The 19,765-nt window shown below is 40.9% G+C and overlaps 1 protein-coding gene across 1 annotated transcript in view; it reads right to left on the bottom strand.

Moving 5' to 3' along the window:
- col27a1a (collagen, type XXVII, alpha 1a) overlaps window positions 1-19,765 on the bottom strand; it is a 65,500-nt gene that overhangs the window by 31,213 nt on the left and 14,522 nt on the right. Inside the window, exons 5-12 of the mRNA XM_079364444.1 lie at window positions 14,160-14,213; window positions 11,754-11,807; window positions 11,554-11,607; window positions 4,968-5,012; window positions 2,834-2,887; window positions 2,461-2,505; window positions 1,311-1,364; window positions 528-572 (exon numbers count right to left, since the gene is read on the bottom strand). Coding sequence (XP_079220570.1) covers window positions 528-572; window positions 1,311-1,364; window positions 2,461-2,505; window positions 2,834-2,887; window positions 4,968-5,012; window positions 11,554-11,607; window positions 11,754-11,807; window positions 14,160-14,213 — 405 coding nt within the window. The remainder of the gene's footprint in view (window positions 1-527; window positions 573-1,310; window positions 1,365-2,460; window positions 2,506-2,833; window positions 2,888-4,967; window positions 5,013-11,553; window positions 11,608-11,753; window positions 11,808-14,159; window positions 14,214-19,765) is intronic.

The following is a 19,765-nucleotide window of genomic DNA, read 5'->3' as shown; positions in this document are numbered from 1 at the left end:
CTAGGTTTTGAATTGATTCTCTTTTATGTTTTTGGTGTTGGATGTTGATCTGTGGTGGTTTTGATTTGATTGATTTCTCTATCTTATTTGTATTTACCCTCAGTGTAAAGCACATTGAGCTTACCTTTAATTAAATGTTATTGCTAATTGCAAACTAGTAGAAACATCGATAAGAGTAAATATATATTGCACAAGGGCAGATTCAAACCAGGAAGGAACTCCTACTCAAACTGATTTTCACGATCATTGATATTTTTGAATATATTATTTGTTTTTATATTATATATAAAGATAAAATAATTTAATTTGTCTTGAAAACATGGCACAAGGTCTTGTTAGCTTTTCAAAGCCTGTTCTTTTTCACTTTTACATCAGTAAAGAAGTTGAATATATATATATATTTTTTTTAGCAGAGTGTGGTCATTCATCAGACAATGAAACATTCACATACAACGTACAACAATTCCAGCACAATCCATCACACATTAAAATGATTTTCTGTAAAGTATGTTGAGACAAAACTTTACCGGCCTACCCATCTTGCCCCTCTTCCCTGGTTCGCCAGGAATGCCCTGTAAGTCAAGACAAGAGAGAGCAGAATAGGAAAACAAAGCAGAAGGGGGAAAATGGTTCAGGATGCAGAAAAAAGGAGGAAAGACAAGGACAAACACAATTTGAAAACCATATCAAAAACAAACAAAAGCACAACACTGTTCAAGCTGAAAAAAAAAACGTGTTCTCTCAACAGATGTGAGGAACAGCTGACTCTAGCGTATCCAACTAGTTTCCAGCCTATTACAGGGGATTTAGGCTTCCATCTCTGACATGTATTTACATATGGGAAATATAAACTAGATTCTCCTGGGAGAAGACAGGCAGACACCATTTGTTGTACGCAGCTAAGGTATGGCAACTCTCTGGCCGTCTGTGCTGGCTGGAGTGGTCCTGATTACAGCCTGTCCTGCCATGACGCAACCCCCTGGAGCATGTCATAAGTAGGCTAATCGCTTCATGTTTTAGAGGCTGTACAGAAGGAGGAGGCCTTGATGAGTTCATGCAGTTCAAAGGCTCCAAGAGGGGGCTTTTATCATGTGAGTCATCAACACTCCCACACAGCCTCATACAGCAGCATCTCGGACAGCTGGGGGCTGTTTCCCGCATTATAACAACAGCCAGACAGCTGAGTGTAATAGCAGGAGAAACAGTGTTGTCATCCCATAGAGCTATTAGCCAGGGTAAAGTTGGTCACTGTGCATTTTTGCAATTATTGACTGTGCATGAGAGAAAATACACATTATGGAAGAACTTACTCTTTCGCCATCAGGCCCAGGAAGGCCAAAAAGCCCCGGGATTCCAATAAAACCCTGCAGGAGAGGAGACGAGACGAGAGGAGAAGAGGGGGGGCAACAGGAGACATAAAAAGGAAGAATTGACAATTAGTATTAATACATCACAAAAGCAGCAGGTAGAAGAGCATTTCCCATCAGCTTGAGGGCTGGATTTGAGGGGTCGACGGTGGACAGGGTGTGCTTCCATGAAGAACCAAGCCATGAGGCAAGTGTATATGCCCATGGACTGCATGGTGCTGGCTTCCACGATGTAGTCCAAGGGCACATACCCTCACGCCAGGGATCTCTGCAGATAGCCAGGACATCACACGGAGTGGCGGGTGCACGATGAGAGACACACACACACAGACAGAAAAACAAAACAAGCACAAGCACAACATTTCAGATTCTCGGGAATGATTTGTGCTCAATGTGGAATAAGCTGCAAAGCAAAGTGCAGAATATTTGGAAAGGTGGCTCAGTAAGTGAGAGAGGAGATGAGAATGCCTCCTTAAGACAGCAGGGCCTCATATGGAGCTTAAACAGGAAATTCCAGCCGGTGGGGGCAGGGGGACGCTTCAGCTGCTGAGGGGAGCTGATAAAGAACCTTTATTGGACCACAACATAAAAATCCCTGTTTGTGTCACTGAGCATGTGTTGCTTTGTTTGTGTACCTAGAGGGTGTGTGTTAGCATTCGAAGGCTTATCAACGGCCAGTCTTTCACTAAGTGTCTGTGTACGGTAATACAATGTTTACATTACAAGTAAAGGCTCCCAAGTTTAGCGAACGCTTAATAGAGGAGCACACAGGATTCAGTGAGCATGCATGAATGTGTTTATGTGTGCAGAGCTTCACACGAGTTTTCCCATACATACTCTTCTGTGCAACATGCTAAAAGCACACAATACTAATGGTTTGTGACCTTTACTTAAAGAATATTTGGTGTATTTTAACCCAGATTTACTGTCTTGTTTTCTAAAGTACACAATAAAAGGGTGATGAAGCTGTGAGGCTTACTGCTATGCCTCACACAAATACTCTCAGGTCCTGTCAAAGCAAATAGGTGAATAATTCAGACTGATCAAACGTATTTAAGAATCACATTTAAGGAACAAAGTTGAGTTAACTTACCCGAACGCCTTTTGGCCCAACTGGTCCTATAGGCCCTGGTAAACCCTGAAAAACAAAGAGAGGAGCTTTCAGTGATTTAATAGCTTTCCCCGAATACACTTTAAATGTGTGTGTTTTTATTGTGTAAAGAAGTGATGGCGATAAAACACAGAAGTTTTAAGAAAACATTTTATACGCTAACATAAGCTGTTTCAATTGAACAACAGGATTTGCAAACATATTTTTAACAGGCACTTTTATGTTGTATGTATGTTCCAAATCCCCTCTAGAGTATTTACTTAAATATTTTCCTCAGTCAGCTGTTCAACATAACCTAATTCCACTTGGCCCTCTGACTACAACTGTACCAGTCACAGCAGAGGATTTACTGCACCTGCCTGCCAGGATAACCTTTGGCACCTGGGCTTCCGACTGGACCTTGCTCTCCCTGCAGGGAACGTAGAGAAAGAGAGAGAAGGGGGGGGGGGGGGGGGGGGGAGTGGTAAAGGGGGGAGAGAAGGAGAGGGAGTGATCAAAATTAAAGTAGCACAACACACAGGCCTGCCATTCTGCACAGTAGCAGACAGCTTCATAGAGGGGGCAGGAGCAGAGGTGAGGTTAAAACTGTGAAATAAGTACATGAGAGTGCTTGCCTGACATAGAAAGTGGCCTTTGTATTTAAAATTCCAGTGTGGTTGGTTGGTACTTCAGTAAGTGTGTGCAGTTTATTGCAAAGAAATCTCTTTCTCCACTTATGGAAAAGATGATCTTTGAACTTTATGAAAATAAACTGTCAAGTGTTGAATGTTATACATGTGTAAGTCCCTTTAATAATATATGGTTGTATTGGCGCTTTATGAATAAAAATTGATTAAATAAAGTGTAAAGCAGCTTGAGGATTGGTACGTGTGCCTGTAAATGTACAGAGGTAACGCATTTGGTTCCATTCCACCCGTGCATTAGAGCCACTCTCTGCCCATGTATATATGCTGCACTCTGGGACTTATTCAATGCTTTTACACCTGTTGGATGTGGCCTGTGCCATCACTGACACCAAGTGAGAGCTTTGCTTATGCATTCTTGTGTGACACCTTGTGTGTTAGCACAGCACACACACAAGGTGGGTTGTGTCGAGAATTCAAAGAGCACGAGTTTTCGTTAGAACTTCTTTTGACACACTCGGGCATGCAGCCATGCACCCTGCATGTCTTTGCCTCTTGGATAAATATAGAGCACAATGCAGACAGCTCAGAGCACACAGGACCCTGGCCGAGCAAGACCTTCTTTAACCAGCCAGCAGCGAGGAGACGCTCTGACTTTGGTCCATGGTGTATTACAGTAACAAAGAGTCATCAACACTCTCTGCACACCAGCTGGCCTCTGTTCCCAATAGCCTCAACAGTCCCCTCTGCCAAACAGTTGTGCTTATTACCCTATCCCTTGTGCTACGGGGATTCTGACTCAAGGCTGAAGTCAGCATCATCATCGTCAGCAGCAGCTCTGTGGGAACGACGGGGGCGTTTGAGGATGGACAGTGGGAGGACGTGAGGGAGGGAGAGAAAAAATGACTGGGATTAGTAGTAGAGGAACTCCCTGCACTGGTGACGTCACCTGAAGAACAGGGACCTTCCTTAAACTGTGTGACAATGAATAGTGTGTTCCGCACTGCTCCATGACTAAGGCCTTTACTTAATGAAAACAGTAGTATGACCCAGCCCAGTTGAAAATAGCACTGGATGCTACATACTTAAAATAGTCTTTTTGGGCTGGACTAAACAAGCCAAAGTCATGTCTCCATCCTCTTGCAGCCGCGATTGAATCGATATCGTCAGTTTGAAAAAGAGGGATAGAAAAAGGGCCTGTATTAACAACCAAAAAATTTCGACTGAGGAGATGCTGAATGTTGAAAGACAATATCTTGGTAAAGACGTAAAAGAAGTAACTTTTGTCTTCATATCTGCAGTGATACGGCCGACAGTTTCACTGTTGACCTAGTTGGCTTACACGTGCTTCTCTTCCCTCTATTTTCTGTGTCTTTGGCATCACTTTCTGACATCCTGGAGAGCATTGCTGCAGTGCAACACTTTAGCCAGATGTCTGTCCTCACCAGCGCTTCAAAACAGGCTAATCTAATCTGGCGACCCTGCGATTTACACTGTGAACACATAGTAACACACGCAAACAGAAACGAGCAGGCAATTACAGAGGAGATGCTGACCGAATTCTTAAAGAATGAGAGGAGAATATTGTGCATTGTCATTGATAAAAGTCCCTGAGTGTTGACATAAAGATGGAAGGAAAATATTAAGATATTCTTGGAAGCTGTGAAATTCAGATTACATAAATTACATTTCTGTTAGGCAGTGGGCCCATCAAATAGGGTTTCAGGCACCTTATGATATCAACATTACAACTTGAAAAGAGATGGAAGATTGTGGGACTTTTTTAAAACACAAGATAATGATATTTAATGTTAGAGTATTATAGCAAAGAAAAAAGGTTTAAAACAAAGTGCCAAAGATACTTACAGGCTCTCCAGGGAGTCCAGGTGGACCAGGGTAACCTTTCTGTCCCTAAGATACGAGAGAAATTAGAAGTGAGTTTGTTGATTTAATAAAGGAGCTGTGAAAGAAAACATAAACTGTACTAAAGTCTTCAGAAGAAGAAAAACTGTCAAGCATGTGGAATTGACAAGTGGAGTTTTGTGCAAAGCAAAATACGCACGTCAACGCTTACAACACAGGAGGGAGAGTTCCATGCCATATTGAAGGAATCAATCTGCCTTTTTCTCAGGGAATAAGACTTTCCACTGGCAGAGAAGCAATACTGGGAAAGGACGTGCCAGGATAATGCCATGTTGAACAGTATAAATGCTTTCCTGTTTGAGTCAGGTAGCATGGCCTTCCCTCCGCCTGCAGAGTAGAATACAACACTGCAGACTGCAGCCTGTCTTCAGTTCTGCTGACTCCAGCAATACAGACCCCCAACAAAGAGCAGAGGGAATCTAAATCAAAGCTGGGAAGACATGCCTTTTGAGACCACAGTTTGATAGAGCGAGACAGCAGGAGAGAAGGAAGGGAAGAAGGGAGAAAAAACAAAATCAAAACAGAAGGGCAAAGAAAGGAAAGACTCCTGATGGCCCGCTTTTCTAAACCACAGCTTCTGAATGCCAAGCCAAGACTCCCCCGAGTTCCTGTAAAACCTCCCTTCAGCCCTGCAGGAGAAGAGAAGACAGCAGCCTTCTTCTCATTATGTTACATGATCACTCCCACCGGTTTAAACCTTTAAACCAGCACTTTAAAGTGCCATTGTCAGCATTGCACTCCATGTTCAGTCCTTAAATAGGCACAGTTTTCCAGTATAAAAGGTAAAATAAAACACACACGTCTGTATTTTAGGATTGCGTTTTCATAACAGATGAAATGAAAAAAAAAAGAAGAAAAAAAGTGGCGTCAAAGAAATATCCAAGTGTTCTTTTTGAGAACTCCATGCACATCATTACATAACCACTAGGCGGAGACGCTTAGTTCGGGGATGAAAATACTGTATATGAGTAATACAATTAAAAACAAGCAGATGTGTCAACAGGTGCTGACAGACCACAGCCGTAAAACAGCAACACAAGCAGAAATGTGTGTGCTTTCCATACTTTCATGAAAGCTCTATTGGTAGGCAGGGTTGTGGAGAGAACAGGGATGGATGCACTCGCAGACGCATGGCGCCCGTGTCTGACCTTTCAAAACTTTCCTTCTTCCATAGTATGCCTATTGGACAATAATGTGTTGATCAATTTGGTTTTTTTCAGGCTTCGCCCATTTTTTTAGGAGATGTTGTGACCTTCAGTCATACATAAGTGCATGCGAGCTAACACAGGCAGAAGAACAGACACACACACACACACACAGATGTATTTTGTCATCTTATTATATGGTTTAGCGATAGCACAAATATGTGCAGTGGTTCCCAAGCTGTGCTGTAAGGCCCTAAAGCTACATGTACACGCACTCTCATGCACACTTGCACACACATGCTATGGTTCCTGTGCATTAACCAAAGCCTCACAACCACGACGAGAACAGTTCAGATCCTTATCACACTCATTATAAGCTTGCTAATGAGAGTTGCCATTTCCACCCGGCTGCCTGTGTTTACAATGCCAGTTGCTTAACGAGAATGTGTGTTCAATCAGATAAACCCACAGAGGGCTTTTCATTTACAGCAGCTCACCGGTAGCACCCTTGAAATATACCCCCCCCCCCCCCCCCCATCCCCCATCCTACGCCACCAAACGGATTTAGGCTGAAACAAAATAAAAGACACATTGTGTATGCTGATGACATGACGCTCAGTGTATGCTTAACTTTGTGGGTGTTCAAATGAGCACACGCCTCATGTCTGTTAACAACTGTGCACCACAAGTGATGAATATGTGGGTTTTAGTCTGTCTCCACTGGCCAGTACCCTGGTAGAAGAAATACACCGCTCACCTCATTAATCTCTGCTTTCATCTTTCCACCTCTCACACTCCAAAATTCTCTCTGCAGAATGAAGCCAGATGATCGCTCGGAGCAATCGTCTGGCTTCATGCATGTGCTGCATGTATGGCAGAACGTAAACCCTCCACACGGATGTCTGGTGGGGACAAATGAAACAAACAACCTAGACGGACAATTTGGTTGTAATCTACCCGTCGGAAAAACATCCCTCATCCCATCCTAGGATGAACCGCAATCTCGGCAGCATGTTTGCTTGCATGCATTGCTTGCACAGTGGAAAAGCAATGATTTGTTGTTTGGCTTGTGGAAAATGCAAAGAAAATGATGGTTGATTTGAATTCCCCCAAATTACAATGATGATAAGCATGTGGAGTTGTTCGTTTGAGCAGTGGGCAGGAGCTAAATGGGGAGAGTGTGGTTTGGAGGCGGCGGTAGAGCGCTTCAGACAGATTTATGTCAAACAATCAACTATCTTATGTAGAGAAGGAAACAAGAATGATTAATTCACTGTCCAACCCCTGCTTGGAACTAAAGTAGCTGGTTTACTTTCTATTCATAAGTTATTGATGGTGAACCAGAAACAATGGAGAACTCGTTTGAACTTAGTTTAAAAGAACAAATATCTGTTTAAAATCTAAACTGAAATACTTACTGTCACAAAAACGTTCAATGTTTTTTGGATTTACAGGGAGTCAATTTCTTCCCAGATTTTTTTTAGCTAAGCAATGCTAACTGCATTGTGACTCCACTGAAGAATCGTGTTGTCCAAAATGTTTTGGTATGACTTAGAACAGGAAAACATCCAGAAAAGCTTATAGACATAGAAGTAGTTAACAATCCATAGCTAAAAACCTTGATGACTAAGAACAGTGATACAATGACATATGCAAATACAAACTGCACTCATTCACAAGTGTAAAACTAAACCAGAATATCAGAGGTTGACTGTAGAGCAAGTCCCATTAATTTTAAGGGGAAACGACAGTTATAGTGTGAAAGACAGATGTGTCAGAAGGACAACACAAAGAAAAGAAAATGAAGAAGGAGGTAGTAAGGTGAGACATGTGGCTTCTTCTGTTATGTGGCCTTGTAGCTGAGGTTTGGCCCTGTGTGAGTCTCCTCTCCGTGACCTTGTCTACCATACTGAAAAGCCATTCAGGCTCTGCTTGGTAGAACAAATGTTGTTCAGAGCGGAACATGCTTGGCTTGTCTGACGGTGTAAAATCGCACTCTCCCAACACACGTTCAAAGCACCACTGCTTTCCCCATTAAAAGTTTTCCATGGAAAACCAGCAGACAAATTCCAGAAATCCCGGCTGAAGTGTCAAGCTAAGGCTGATAAAGACTCAGTGTGTGTGTGTGAGCGTTTGTGCGTGTGTATTTGAGTGCATGAAAAAGGTGAATGGGGAAAAAGAGAGAGATGAAAACGGAGAAAAAGCTGCCGTTTTCCTAAACCTCAACTTCAGAGTAACAAGCCAAGCAAGCGACACAGAGCAAGTTAAATAGTTAGAGAGGTATGAAGAGGAAGAAACAGCACATGAGGGTTTCAGGGTGGCCTGCCACTTGCATGTAATTGCAAAGAAAACCTCCATTGATTTTTTTAATATTATGTAGCCGTCTGCGAAGAGACCTGCATTAGGAGAAGACAGTTCTGGAACTTTCCGCCTGAGCTGATCCAAGGAGGACTTGTACAAAACAAAGCCTGTTCTCTCTTAGTCTGCTCTACAACTGTACAGTAACAGCTCTGTCATTAAAGGTGTGGTGTGTAAACAGGAAGGATGTGAGGCACAGCTGACACCTCAGAGAGTTTGTTATTTAATGCACAGGTTAATCAGCGTCTTTTCTGGTTGTGTACGGAAAGAAAGCTGACTCCTTGCGGCTAATTTCAAAAGTTTCCTCAACCAGTCATCGTGCCTGTGGTTCATTGAGTAAAACCTGAGGCATGCTGGGATGTTAAGAGGGTGTGTGTGTTGATGAACTTGCCATGGTAACAGGTTTGAAGAAATGAGGATCTTATGTCATTAACCATTTTTACAGAATGGCTATTTTCCTCGCTGTCATGATGTTTTAATGCTTCTTTCCAGGTTTGCATATTAAATACATGTCGGTAATTCATAGCCAAAATCTGCCAGGAAATTGATTCATATTTCAAGAAATTAAACATCTTTAATAACCTATAAGCTATTGTTTGACAACAGCTAAAGTTAGCATTTAACACTTCCTTGCAATTTGGAGCATTTGAAGGATAGGACGGGTATACGTTTTTGGATAATGGTAACGCTAGCGCTCTGAATCTTTGCTATCCATTTCTTCTATGCTGCTATTCAATCATAAAGCTGTAAAATTTTCACAATTTCTCATATTCACTTTGATTTTTTTTACCTGAAGCCTTTTCCCTTCCCTCTCTGAGCGTAACATTAGAAGATAACGGCTGCCCCCAGTGTGAATATGGATAAATTCTGACTCCTAAAAAGCAGCAACAATGTGCCCTTAGATACATCTAAAGAGTATCTGCACAGTTCATCTTGCTGTAGACAGGAAGGGAGTGTAGGTCTGTGCTCACAGTCTGTTCCTGCCAGGTGAGCTTACCTTTGTGCTAAACAATAATTTGTGGCCAACCTTAGAGCTGTATAAGCTGTCGTTTTTTGGACTGCTCGTCTCTCACCTGCAGCCCTCATTTTAATGTCACGGTGTAAATTTCTGATCGGCCGTCAAATCACTGCCAGGACTCATTAAGTTTGAGAGAACCCTGTGAATGTTTCCCCCCACCTTTACATTTTCCAGTCTGACTGTGTGAAAGAGAGAGACAAAGACATACAAATGGACACAGAGACATACACAGAGGAAAGCAGACCCCTAACAAAAGCCATATGTTGAGCTTGAGTTAGTCATCCAATTGGAGTCTGTTACAGCGCACTGGGGCTCAGAGGAAGACAGTGAATACATACACAGGGACTTTACACATCTGTTGAAATACATACGATCTAACATCTATTCAAACATGCAAAGAATTCTTCTACTTTGCTCTTAATGCTCCTTTCAGATCTGTGTGTTACATAACATGAGGGGGAGATATTTAAGAAATATTCTGCCACCAATAGATGTGTATCTGTGGATGAGATTGTTTTAAGGAAAAGGAGAAGCAGATTATTTCAGTTCACACCTGAGCAATATCATCAGGATACTTGCATTGATCTTGTCCTACAGCTTTTTTTTTAGACCTTTTTCGTCCCATCTCATCAGTTCTCTCAGTATTTCATGTGGTTCAATTCCGCATATAAAACCCTTTAACAAAACACAACATTATTCATAAAATCAGTGGTTAATTTGGTCTGGCCTATTGACATTTCAACATAGTATCCAGGACCATAGTTAACTCTTTCAACCAATAAAAGCTTTTGGGGAACCATCAACTGTTAAATATATTCAATGCAAGCTAACTGAGTTTGAAGTCGTAGCTAACTATTAAAACTGCTGCAATGGCCTATGCTATTTTGAGGTTTTTTTCAACTGCTTTTAGCTCACTATTTTAACGGATAATGCTATTTGGCAGTTAATTGATTATTTTTAGCTAACTTTCCAACTACTTATTCTTTGCATTTTAGATTAAAATGTCAACTTTTATCCATGTATTTAATTAGTTTTATTAGTTTACTGTTTCTACTTTATCCATATCCATTACTAACTATTTAACTGAATCAAAACTCACTTTCAGCAAAGTATTTAACCCAATTCTGTTCTTACTCTTATGTGACCAAGTCAATAATATTTAGACTATACTCCAAATTAAACGATTTGACAATTCTTCTACATTACAATTTTCTATTACTGTGATTGCAGAGTAATTTTTCAAATGGATTTTTTTTCATTTGAATAAACAGTTCTTCTCTTATTCTTATCCTACCTGACAGCTGTACATGTATGTCTACCCAGGCTGTATATCACTGCTTTCTTTGCTAATATATAAACATAAACTGACCAAAAAGCTCAATCAAATTTTCAGCATGGACACATCCCTCACACTTTCCATTGGACTTAAACCCTTGCTTGTTCCAGTCCTTTCTATTAGACTCTCTGTCCCGCATCTCCTTCCTTATAGTCTCATTAATCAATCAAGTTTTGATTTAAGTAACATCTTAGACACTGGTAAGTCTGTGTTTCAGTGCATGATCCCCATCCTCGTTTCCCCCTTCATCCCTCATGACATCCTTCCTGCCAACATTAAGACCCCTCTGAGCTGGATCCAGCAAACACAGATGGAAAAAATAGTGACGACAGCACAAACAAAGACAGAATGATGGAGAGAATTAAGGACAAAGAGACAAGGGTCTTTGCATAGATCATTAGGTTTGTGCACAAATACACAAAGACACATAAAAGCATTACAACAGACATCATACAACAGAAAAATGGTGACAGTGACTCATGCAGACTATCTTTTCTGGGATTTCCCTAATTTTTCAACAGCGTAACAGTAACGTTTGCAGATGGAAGCACTGTACTCAATCACAACATGGATCGGCATGTATTTAAGAAAAGTTACTTCAATCTAATTGTTAGGAATTTGGCTTCCCGAGTACTCAGAAGATTTAGGGGAAGCTTTGCTGTTCTGTCTTACCTTCCTCCCTTCTTGGCCAGCCAGTCCAACCAGGCCAACAATCCCTGAGTCTCCCTTGAAGAGAAAGCAAGAATGTCAAAAAAGCAGTAATGAAACAATGACTGGTTGCACAAATGGCTATCGTAAATGTGCCATGAGCTTGCCAAACACTGCATTTTAAGCAAAGTAATGTGGCATGTAGAGAATTAAAGACATAATACCTTCTCTCCTTTAGGTGCTGGCCCAGGTGACATGCCAGGGTCTCCTTTTCTCCCCTAATTCAAAGCAGAGAAGCACAAAGGTGGTTTTTGTAAGAGAGAAAAATACCCCACTGCAATTGAGTGATTTCAATCTCTAAAAGTGTGTGACTAAAACTGATAATAACTCAAAAATGTAACGGCCAACACCTTTCATATGGAATAAGGAAAATGTAAATCCTACAAAAGATTGCCATATAAATCACATTCTAGATACTAAACTACAGTTAATGATTAGGATTGAATTACCATGTGACTGCTAAATTCACAGATGGGTTTCTTAGCTGCATTATTTGGGCTCAGTCCCCCTCCAGTCACACACACACCAAGCTTCATTGTCATCAGGTAACAATAATGGAGCTCCGGCACATCAAAGCTATGAATCGGAAATTACACTAAGTGCTGACTCCTTCTCTCTCCGTGGCCCCTTGCTATTTACAACTTTGTTTCATTTATTAACGATGAAAGAGGAAGGCTAGCAGTGCACCCCCGAGACATCAAACACTTCGGAGTCATTCTGTCAACACACAGGAAAGAGAAGCCTGCTCTGCACAACTCCTCAAATGAGGCATATTTCAAATGTTTACCTTTTGACTTACTATTACCTGAGAGCTCTTAAATGTGCCATGTTTATTTATGGCATAACTTTGACATTTTTATAAACCACATTTATTACCTTCATAATTTCTTTTTACATGAAAGAGGGGGTATGACACATAACAACAAAAAACCCAGGTGAATACAATAAGTGCCTGACAATAACAAATGTCCCTTTAAGAGGTACGGCAACTAGTAAAATCTAACATCAAATCCACTTTAAAGCAAAACTACGTATAAATCTCAGCAGTTCAACTGTTGGCAGAGTGTCATCAACTCCTAGAGACTCCAAAAGGTCACTTCTCGCAGACCAGAAATAGTCAGATACATAACCCAAGTTAAAACTAAAAACCATCACTTGAACACTAAAAGAGGTTTAGATAGATGTAATCCAACATGAGCTTCAGAAGTGGTGTCAGGGACAGTTTGTCACTTTTGGACAGAGCAAGTTCTCCAAAGATAAAAACGTGTGTTTGCAGAAAATCAAACCATCAACGCTCTTCTATCAAGCATTTTCTTTCATTGAAGGTTGAAAATATTCATGATATCACAACTTTTCATCTTCATAATAATTTCAAAAACTAGACTATTCAGACAAGCTGTTTGAAAAGTTATTTACATGAACACTACTGAATCTGCACAACGTAGAAAGATCACATCAACAGATCTAATTCTGATTTCATTCGTGATGAATGGTGTTGTCTATTAATGACAGATTTAGAAACGTAGAGAAGATAGTTGCTTGAACTGCTTTTGTGTAAAGTCGCTTCTTTTTGCTGCTGGCTATACTATCACACTTCTAATGCAGATATGAGAGTGATGTCAATATTCTAATCTAAGTTAAAATATCAACATTGTCTTTGAAGCAAAAACAGATTAATTATTGGGTCTATTAAGTGGAAGAGGATTCTCAAATCTGGAGAATGTGAGTATAAGAAGAATAAATTACTTTAGTGACACAAGGACAAACACGGTCTCTGTGGTTGACCTGTAGAGGTCAGGGCTCTGGGGATAGGACTACACAGATGTCATACATGGCATTTTTATAATGTGCCTTGAATAGGTAGTTCTCCTCACTATGTACTCTTGGCACACAGTGCCAGAGGTCAAGGGTGTTTGCAAAGGTACAAATCAGTCCAGAAAAAGGATGCAGAGAATTTGTCTTGAGCCGGGTCACCTCCTGTTCACGCTTTAAAATAAGACAGATTTATTAGAAGTTCTCACTTTCCAACTTGAACGTTTCCCTGGAGCTCTGATAAATCACTTCAAGCCTCCGTGTTGTCCAACTACTCTTTACCCTCCTGCTTAGCACAAAGACATTTTTTTTAACACATAAAAGCAATGTTGGAGTTTAAATCAAATAGCTCGACAAGAATATGGAAAGCTTTCATGAAATTTGAGTATAAAATAAATGAGTCATTGTTGAAGCACACATGTTAAAGTGATGCAGTGATACGGCTCTTAAGTACTGACTGCAGAAGTGTCTGAGTGTCTCAAACTGCCAGGTGTGGCTACACTGCCATGAACTTAAATGGCCCTGAATCTTCCGCCATAAAGCTCCATTACCCCCAATACTCTTTAAGGATTCCAGCTGATTCCTCCTCATCCTCAAAGGATTGTTGGTCACATTAGAGCCAAGAGCAGGTCATAAAGTTGTTATTAAATTAGTCATAGAGGCCGATACGTAATCAATTTGAGTGGAAAAATCCATGTTGTATCCGGACCCTTGGCGAAAAAAAGAAAGGCTAACTTGTGTAACAGTGTGTACGATACCTTGAGCCCAGGTGGACCAGGTCGGCCTGGGTTTCCATGGGGACCAGGGGCGCCCTGTGAAAAAGCCAGAGAGAGAGGAAGACATAATCAGAAGGTGAGCAAGAACTTAATCAATCTTCATATTGGGATGAAGGTATGGCAGACTGCGGCTTTGCCACTGTGAATTAGACCACAGAAGGGGGTCGAGGTGAAGACTGTCTGGAGAACCTCAGCCTTCACGCTACTTTAACCTATTTTCCTATGCATCAGCTGTGTGTGTGGTGAGGTATTTGGAGATGGTGTTTGGGGTAGAAGCAAATGGAAAATGGGGCTCTGTGGCGCTGCTTCACCATATGGAGATGGTTTTCCTACCCCCACCCCCTTTTGCCCCACACTCAACAAGCACCCCCAAACACACATATGCCAAACATCTTAATGAGTAATGCAGATCATCTTGTATTGTGACATTTTGAATTCTTTCTCCGGGCTACTTTTTAGTTTGCGTTGGCTGTTGCAGAAGAAATTAACACAACCTCGTGTGAAAGCAAACAAAGCAAGTTCTACAGTAGCAGCATGATGGTAACATGAACCGTATCCAGCAGCCCCCATGGGAAGCCAGCAGAAAACCTTCAAAAAACAGAGAATTATTTTTCACAATTTTTCTTAAGTTGAAACAGCAGCCGTCAGACAAGCACAAAGGTTGTGTCTGTGAGTCTTTCGGCCTCCTCTTTCTCTGAATGGCTTTTTCCTTTGGATCTCTGACCTCACTCCTGCCCTCCACGTGGTGCGGCACTCTTGGGCCCCTAACCTTCCCCTGCTTTGGGTTAAGGGTCGAGCGTGTCAGAGAGGGCGGAAAAACTGCTTTATGAGTCGGGTTAGCAAGTTGGACTGAGGTGAGTCAATACAAATCAGGGAATCAGGGGATCAACAAGGGCATGAAGCACCATCCAGACAGGCAGCTCTCTATATAATCCCACGGGGAAGAAAAAGCTATCTGGAGGTTTGGGCTGGGTTATACAGCGCAACAAAAAGCCCTTTGAGAAAAGGAGAAAAACAGACATACTAGTTGGATGCAGACATGACAACATAAATGCCTTTTTACTTCCTGTCAGAGGATGCTTTGATGACAGTCATGTCTGAATCACTTCAGACAGAACTTCTCATGAATCACCAGGACAAGGCGAAGCATTAGTAAAGGTGCTGTTAAAAATAATACACAACCAAAGACTGATGAGATAACATAAGACACAATAGGACACGTAGCAATGAAATTTGTCTTAAACTCAAGAGTGTTAACAAGATGTGATATAAAGTCTAGGCTATGTAAGTAAAGCTTCAGCACCTTAAATCTCTACTGTTGGCTCCACTGGTTGGTAAAAGAAGTCTCATTGCACAAAACCATTTGATTTTCTTTTCTTTTTTTTATAACCTCAGTCAACATTTTGAAAATAAATTTATGGTCTTAGTCACTGACGAAAAGTCATTTTTAAATACCGTTTGGTGTTTCGTTTTAAAAATTGACCACTTTAAAAAAGTATAGAGGATAAGAGGGAGTGTGCTACAGTGGGCAGGGCTCCCTTTATTTGATAACTTGTTTTCACAGATGCCTGTCAATGACAAGAGAGATTGCAATCTGTATTGCTCCCTACATCCTGGTATTGTTGCCTCTGGTAAAAAAAAAGAAAAAAAAAAAAAAAAGAAAAAAGATTGTGATGATCAAGCTGCTGAACCTGAGCCACCAAGAAGGGGATCAGGAACCAAATGGAGAAGTCACTATCGTCAAGTCCACTTTTCTTAAAGTGTATGTGGTAGTACTAAAAAAAACAAATTTCCATGCAAGACCTTAACAAGCCCATCTGTTTTCAGTTATGTTTTACAAATAGCATATTTTCATTACTAGGATTCTCAAGTGTTAAAGATCGTAGCATCTTTTCACCCACAATCTCTTTTATTTTTTTGGTTTCAGCTGGTGCTCTCTTGAGACTTACTCTGTCCAGACAGTGCTTTAGTGCCCTGAATAAACCTTGAACAAACTAGACATGTTTGAATTACATGCTTCAAAATTAACCCTGTGGTTTACCACAGCTTGGGCAGTACACTGGTGGGCGCAGGCTGGCACCCGCATTTGATACTGGGCTCTCCCTTACATGTTGGGTCCCCTTCTCTCACAACAGGTGTCTAATTAGAGAAGAGCAGGGTGGGGTGCACACAAGCTGAGCTATCAAATGAAAAGCCACCGGCCTCTGAACAGCAATGCAGGGCGTTACTGTGGTTCCTGTGGTAATAATCCTGCTAGTTGCTACAGATTTTAAGTTGGGACTAAATGGTCCAAAGCCAGACGAATGATAGCTCCAAATGTTTCATGTTCTGGAAACATGCATGTTGCCCACTCTGCAGTGTATAAATATCTGTCCTTGAGTCTATACATTTTATATCACCACATGTGCAACTTCAAGCCAAAAAATGTACATGCACTTGTGGATCTTAAACGTGGATCCAGGATGTCACTCTCAAGGTTACATTCCCACACTGACTATTCGAGCAGGTCCTTTTAATGGGCCTTGCTGTAAACATAGTCCTACTTTCAACACTAGCTTGTAAAAGGAAGTTTAAATGTATACACAGCCACCGAATTAAAGATAAAAGAGATTTTGTATGATGTTGTGCCAAATGAGAGCAGAAGGGGCAAAGTCTGATAAAACTAACATTAGACCAAGAGCATGTGAAACCACTGGATGTCTTCATAATTAAAGAGCACAGTGTAAAGACACACACAGACTGACACGCACACAAAAGTTCTGCCTCTGAGGATTCAGGACATTATTTCAGTTTGTTATAGCATCAATAGCAGAATTTGCACTCTTAATGCCACATAAATTACAGTAAAACTTCTTAATAACTAAAGCAGACAAGGCAAATGAATTAAGCCTTGCTGAGGACAAGAATTGGCTTCAAGAACTGACATTTTAAGAGCTAAATACATCATGCAGGGTCCAGATTATAAGAAAAAGGAAATAATAATTAATCCAAAGTATTATTATTTCAACAATAATCTATTTAGCTCATAATAGCCATGACCATTTTAGAAATAATGATGGAAACTTGGAGTTACTTTTATGCCAAACATCTCAGACCTGGTTGTAAAAAAGGGATAAAAGTGCCAGAACAGGTGTTGTAAAAATAATGAACTGAGCTATGGTATGTGATTTTTTATTGTCCCAGAGCTTATTACAGTAAAGTTCCAAAGGAGAGATCCATATCCACAGTTTACTCTGAGGATTATACGGACCTTTAAAAAGGCTGGTGCTACCAAAGCAGTCTAAGAAGAGCTCCACACCTTTACTCATTTGAAAGTTCAATATATAGCTGAAGTTTTTCCAGGTTTCTACGTGCAACGTCCATCTGGAATCTGAACTAGCTTTAAGAAGGTGCAGCACGGCGGGGTAAAAGGAGAGGAAGCATGAGGAAAGATGAGCGACAGAGTTTTTCCCCCCCCTCAGACAAAGACCCTTTTGACCCAGCAGGCTCCGGTTGAAGCAGCCAGTCTTCAGATAGATAAAGACCTGTGCGCCCTCGATACATCCACTGCACGTTTCCTGTCACACCCTTCTACCACCGTCCCAAAAAAAGAAAGAAAGAAGATCTCACCCGGACTATACACGGATACCTAGCAAAGGCTTCTGTACTGACAGTGGTTGCCATAGTGATGGCGTCTCACACTCACATGTGTGGGATCAGAGGTCAAGGTTCATGGGTGGTGCTACAGGGCTCAATGGTGCTCTGTGTGTCATCATGCAGACTTCCAGTAATCCAAGGCTAAAGCAGGTCATGCAAAACTTTTTTTTTCATAGAAAGATGATGCTAATGATCAAATCATGCTATATGCTAACAGTGGAAAATGCACCCTATGCAAATTGAAGCTGGGATGCAGATTTCAATTCATTATGTCAGTGATGAACAAGTGTTTGTCTTTGGCCAAGTTGAAATCACATTCTAAGGAGGCTAAGATGGGAGAATTTGGACAACATGTGTTTGTGAGTGTGTTTGTGTTTACTGTATATGGCGTTTAGTGTTTGCACACTCACGGCAACAAGCAATTAAACTTGATAAATGCTTTTGTTTACAGGAAAGCTCACTCTTTATATAGGCAGGCCATAAACACAACCACATATGTCTGTCTGGCACGGCGTGGGATTTACGCATTAGTGTGTGTGAGTGCGGATGTATGCGCTAAGCAGAACGCCTGTGAGGTCAGAGTCAGACACTGGCAGTATGTTTGCAAGTGACTTCTTATTAAAGTGGCATCAAAACCAAACATCTTTACAAGTCTTTGTTTTGTTTTTTTATTGAAGAGACTTGTTTTCATTGTGTGTGCTTTGCAAACCAACCTCTTCCACTGACAATGCCACAGGCCGTTCAACAGCTGGTATGCTTTGGCAGACAAAGGACACGTCTGAGCTGCCAGGATGTAAATCAGTAAGAGGTGACTGGTTGATACATAGTGCTGATGAATGAAGTGTGAGACAGGCATGTGGCTTTACCAAGGACACGGTTGAGTCTTGCTTTAAGAGTTCACCCTCAAATTTACACCGTAATTGTCGTGCAGTGCATGTTGGTAACATTTGTCTTTCAATATTTAAGTGAATTTGAGTCGTTACTTTCTCGTCTACAAAATACAAAATCGTCAGAGGAACATCAAGGTAAATTGGGAGCACATTTTGGATAAGCTGCTGCTTCTTGGCCGCACAAAAATAGTTCCAGTCAGAGTTACGCTAATATAATACTTGGCTTAGTCAATCTCCGTGCAAAAAAATTACGCCCAATTAAAGTTTTATTTCTAGTAAGATTGATTTGGATCATTAGAAATCCACCTAAGTGGGGCTGGTTTTGTAGAACTGTTACTTGAGACGGGATAGGAGTTGCTGCTGGGGTTTAAAGACCTTTAATTAGAGCCAGACAAAGACCTCCTTATAGATTGTAGTAGGGGATCACAGAGAGTTTAGCTGAACAGCCTCTCAGACAGAGAACTATTTAAAAGAAAAAAGTACACAAGCACAAGCATCTTAACATATTTGCATGTGGGGACCACATGGGATTTAACCATTTAATGTAAATTATATGCATTCAGTTGATCCAACACTGTAAAAAACTAAGTAGTTTGTTCGCAATGTTTGTCTATCAATCAAAGTGATAACAAACGAACAAAAAACGTCTTTTGAGGTCAAACAACTTTGAGAGGCAGCAGAGCTTCAGGCTCCATGCTAAAGTCAGTACGCTAACATGAAAGTCAACATTGACAAAAGTTGAATCATTTTTCACTTTAAAACTCAAATAGGTATTTGCTAGTGGAGAATTAATTAAATTAAAGTCTAGTCTGGGACTATAAAAGTTACTATGATTCATCCTTTTGGGACCATGCACCTGAACACTAAATTTTAAGGTATTTCATCAGGTGTTTTTTTTTAATATTACAGTAAATGGACTTATTGCTGGCTTCCAGGCACAAAAAAATTCTGTCTGAGAGGAAAAAGAGGAAGCGAAAGAGAATTCCACAAAGAAGACGGACCCAGGAATGAAACATTGTCAATTTAACTGCCATGAAGAAAGAGGCCTTTCATTTGTCTAGA

This window comes from Symphodus melops (assembly GCF_947650265.1).
Source record: "Symphodus melops genome assembly, chromosome: 16".
Lineage (NCBI taxonomy): Eukaryota > Metazoa > Chordata > Actinopteri > Labriformes > Labridae > Symphodus > Symphodus melops.
Note: the sequence above shows the minus strand (reverse complement) of the source record. Positions and strands in the feature narration are given on the sequence as shown.